Here is a 3,288-nt window from a genome sequence, read left to right on the forward strand (position 1 = left end):
CTGTGATTCTGTGATTCTGTGTGATAATGAAGAAGGATGAATGGAGTTGGCTGGGTCAGTAATTGCAGTGATACTAGACCTAGAAGAGAGAAAAAGCGGAATCGGGCTTTGAAGGTGGGAAACCATGACTGAGGAGGGAGACTGAGCTAAGGACCCAGTTGGAAGGCACAGAGTCAGGTGGAGAGATGAGGAAAATGAATGGGAACAGCAGGGGAAGGAAGCTTCAAGCAGAAACTGTGGTGTGAAAGCAGATGTTGGCAGCAAAGCTGGGGCAAGGAGAAACTGGGGTTTGGCTGCTAAATCTACAGAGACTGAAGGTGTGGCAACAAGGTGGAAATCCTAAAGAAATCACATGTCCTCTCTGTGTGTACATGTGATAGGGAAATGCAGGTCCCTGTCTTTGTAGAAAGTGGAGATCCTAGGAAAGCTGTTTTCAATGTGGAGTAATGATTCTAAGTGCAGTCTTGGCCTAATGCTCAGCCTCATGAATTCAGAGGAGATTGAGTTTCGTCAGGTAGTTTTCTAGTGCTTGAGATTGTGTAACATGAGAATTTGCATCCCAGGAAGTTACTGGTTTGTAAGTGAGACCAGCAAGGAAAAGGCTAGGAGCTGCTGTTGCTGAATAACAGGGAACTCATTGCTAAACTTGGCATTACTGAGATTTTTTTGTTATGCTAAATACAGTGTAAAATGCAGTTTTAGGAGTGGCATATTGGGTACCAAAATTAGTGAGTACTTCTGACTTTTATTTCTATTTCTGCCTTAGTTTTCCATTTGTAAAATAACAGCAATACCATGTTCTCATTTCAGGAGTTTGTGGTGTTAATAGTATTTCCAGGTTTTGAATAATTAATGTTTCAGCTCTACTAATGCTGCTTCATAAACATAAGCACAATATTCACATTAAAGTCCTCTTACACACCACAAGAGCCTGACTTCATATATCAGCTCTAGTTTCTAGTGCTAGTTATGGCCAAAACATTGCAACTGTATTTTTAGGTTTAAGAATAAAAATTATTAATACATCTGGTTTGGGTTTGTTAATTTTAGCAGGTCTGAAAGCAGCATTTTAAGACTGAATGTATATGCTAAATTGCAGGACAATGCACCTAATGGAAGGAGAGTTACCTACCTCCATGTCAGGAAGCTGTGGGGCAAGCATTAATGGGAAGCTGTACATTTTTGGTGGATTTGATGATAAAGGATACAGTAACCGGGTATTGTATTCTTTTCTTTCATAACATACTGTATTTGAGGGAATAATAATGCTGACCTTACTGTTCTGTTTGGTGTACTTTGCATTTGAATTAAGGAGAAATTTAAGGAAGAGCTTTATTTTTGTAGAAGAAGTATACTTTTAAACTGACAAAAAACTTTCATTTTTGTTTTAATGTTCAACTCCATATATTTTTTCTGGGATTTTTCAGTGAATCATAGCTTCAGAATGAGACCCACATGGGAAACTTTCTGATTTTATTTCTGAAAACTGCCACTGCTTTCCCAATTGCCTTTTTGTTTTTTTAATATGTTGTCAGCCATAATTCAACTTGACCTCAGAATACCACTTTTAATTTTGCTCTTTATAAAAGAAAGGTAATCACTATTAATCAGGTAATAATTAAAGCTAAAATACAGCTACCAGTTTTCCTTGTAACCGAAGTCTGGAGTAGCAAAATAGATGAAATGAGCTGTTTTATCATTCAGTGTAAATGAAGTCAGAATTCAATCCTGACTAAAAAATAACTGAAATGGAACCTGATCTCAGTTTAGTGCTCGGTTCACAAGCCTTGCTGATTTTTGTGTAGTTGCCTAGTTAGGTTAGGCAGAACGACTGACAGTTCTGCCAGTAGAACTGAATTGGGAGCTGTTTGTCTCACAGAAGTTTTTTGCAAGGCTTCAGTTGACTCTGTAAGGAGCAGGATATGACTGTTCTGGTCTGGCTCAGCAAAGGCAAGGAAATGTGCTGCTAATTCTCACCCTTTTTGTGTTCTTGTTGTGTATATTAGTTCCCTTCTTTTTTTTAAAAGGAAATAGTATGTTCTGGGGGTGGTGGACTGTTCTTTTTGCTGGTGATTTATGCTGCATTTTTCGACATCATTTATACTGAAAATATTGTAATTTTTTTCTTTTAAGCTGTATTATGTTAATTTGCGAACAAAAAATGGAACCTATAGGTGGAAAAAAATTACAAATTTTAAAGGTCAACCTCCTACACCACGTGACAAGCTTTCCTGCTGGGTGTATAAGGACAGGTAACACATTAAGAATATTTCATATGTGTTAATTGCAGAGAGGAAGTACTATAAAGTGAAGAGCACACAGGTTTGGGATTCATGAAACTCTAATTCTTAGCTTGACTTGCTATGGGATTTTGTGTAACTCTCCCAACAACTTTCTGCCAGAGTTTTCTCACATGTGAGCTGAATTAATGGTAAGTATAAACCCACCTTAGGAGAGAGTTGGGAAATTTAGTGGAAGTTTTTGGAATGTTTTGAGACTTTAGATAAAAATCATTATGCATCTGTTACTTATGGGTTTAATTCTAACATGTTAAAAATCAGTATAAAAATTACGTTGATTTTTGTTACATTATGTAAGCATTAAATTATTACCCACAGTAAGATATATTTAGTATATTTTTTCAAAGATTTCATTAGCTTACAAATGCTGACAGTTGCAAAGACATTTCAGTGAGTATAAGAACCAAGTCAGCCTAGATATTTGTGTTGTAAAAGTTACTGAGTGTATTTAGAAAAAATACTTAGCTAAAACTAAATATCTTCAGATTTTGTGTTTGTTATGTGAAAGTGTCTGGATATTGTGTCATATCTGGTCACAAAGTGACATGTGGGTGATTTGTTACAAAAGTTATTGTGAACAAGAATATGATACACAGTGAACACTATGAAGTGTAAGTGATATATCTTTTTCTGGACTGCACATTTAAAGGGTTTTGCATAAACTGTATAATGCCTCAGTACTACATCTTGGTTTTGTAATTCTAATTTAACTGCAAGATATATGAAATTACATATACTTGAGCAACTTCTCTGTAGCTGTTAATACAAGATTATTCAAAACTAGACTAAACCATTCAGAGTATCATGTAATCTGCATACTGAGAAAATTGCCTATTGTGGGTGTCAGAGTGTAACCTTTTCATTTAACTAAAGTAGTTGGGGACAAGCTATGCACCTTTTCAGAAGTAAACCTTAAAATTTCACAAGATGTGAATTTGCAGATCAGGATGTCTTGGTGTATTGGACAATGCTCTCAGTAACTCTCTTT

General features: G+C 36.0%; 1 protein-coding gene across 1 annotated transcript in view; it reads left to right on the forward strand.

Moving 5' to 3' along the window:
- Positions 1–1,103: 1,103 nt before the first annotated feature.
- The window catches only part of LOC104462109 (kelch domain-containing protein 1-like), a gene marked incomplete at its 3' end in the record, with an annotated part of 18,637 nt that continues 16,452 nt past the window's right edge, over positions 1,104–3,288 (forward strand). The window contains exons 1-2 of the mRNA XM_010073935.1: positions 1,104–1,217; positions 2,134–2,252. Coding sequence (XP_010072237.1) covers positions 1,104–1,217; positions 2,134–2,252 — 233 coding nt within the window. The remainder of the gene's footprint in view (positions 1,218–2,133; positions 2,253–3,288) is intronic.

The sequence above is a fragment of the Pterocles gutturalis genome, unplaced genomic scaffold (genome assembly GCF_000699245.1).
Source record: "Pterocles gutturalis isolate BGI_N339 unplaced genomic scaffold, ASM69924v1 scaffold52117, whole genome shotgun sequence".
In the NCBI taxonomy this organism is placed as follows: Eukaryota; Metazoa; Chordata; class Aves; order Pterocliformes; family Pteroclidae; genus Pterocles; species Pterocles gutturalis.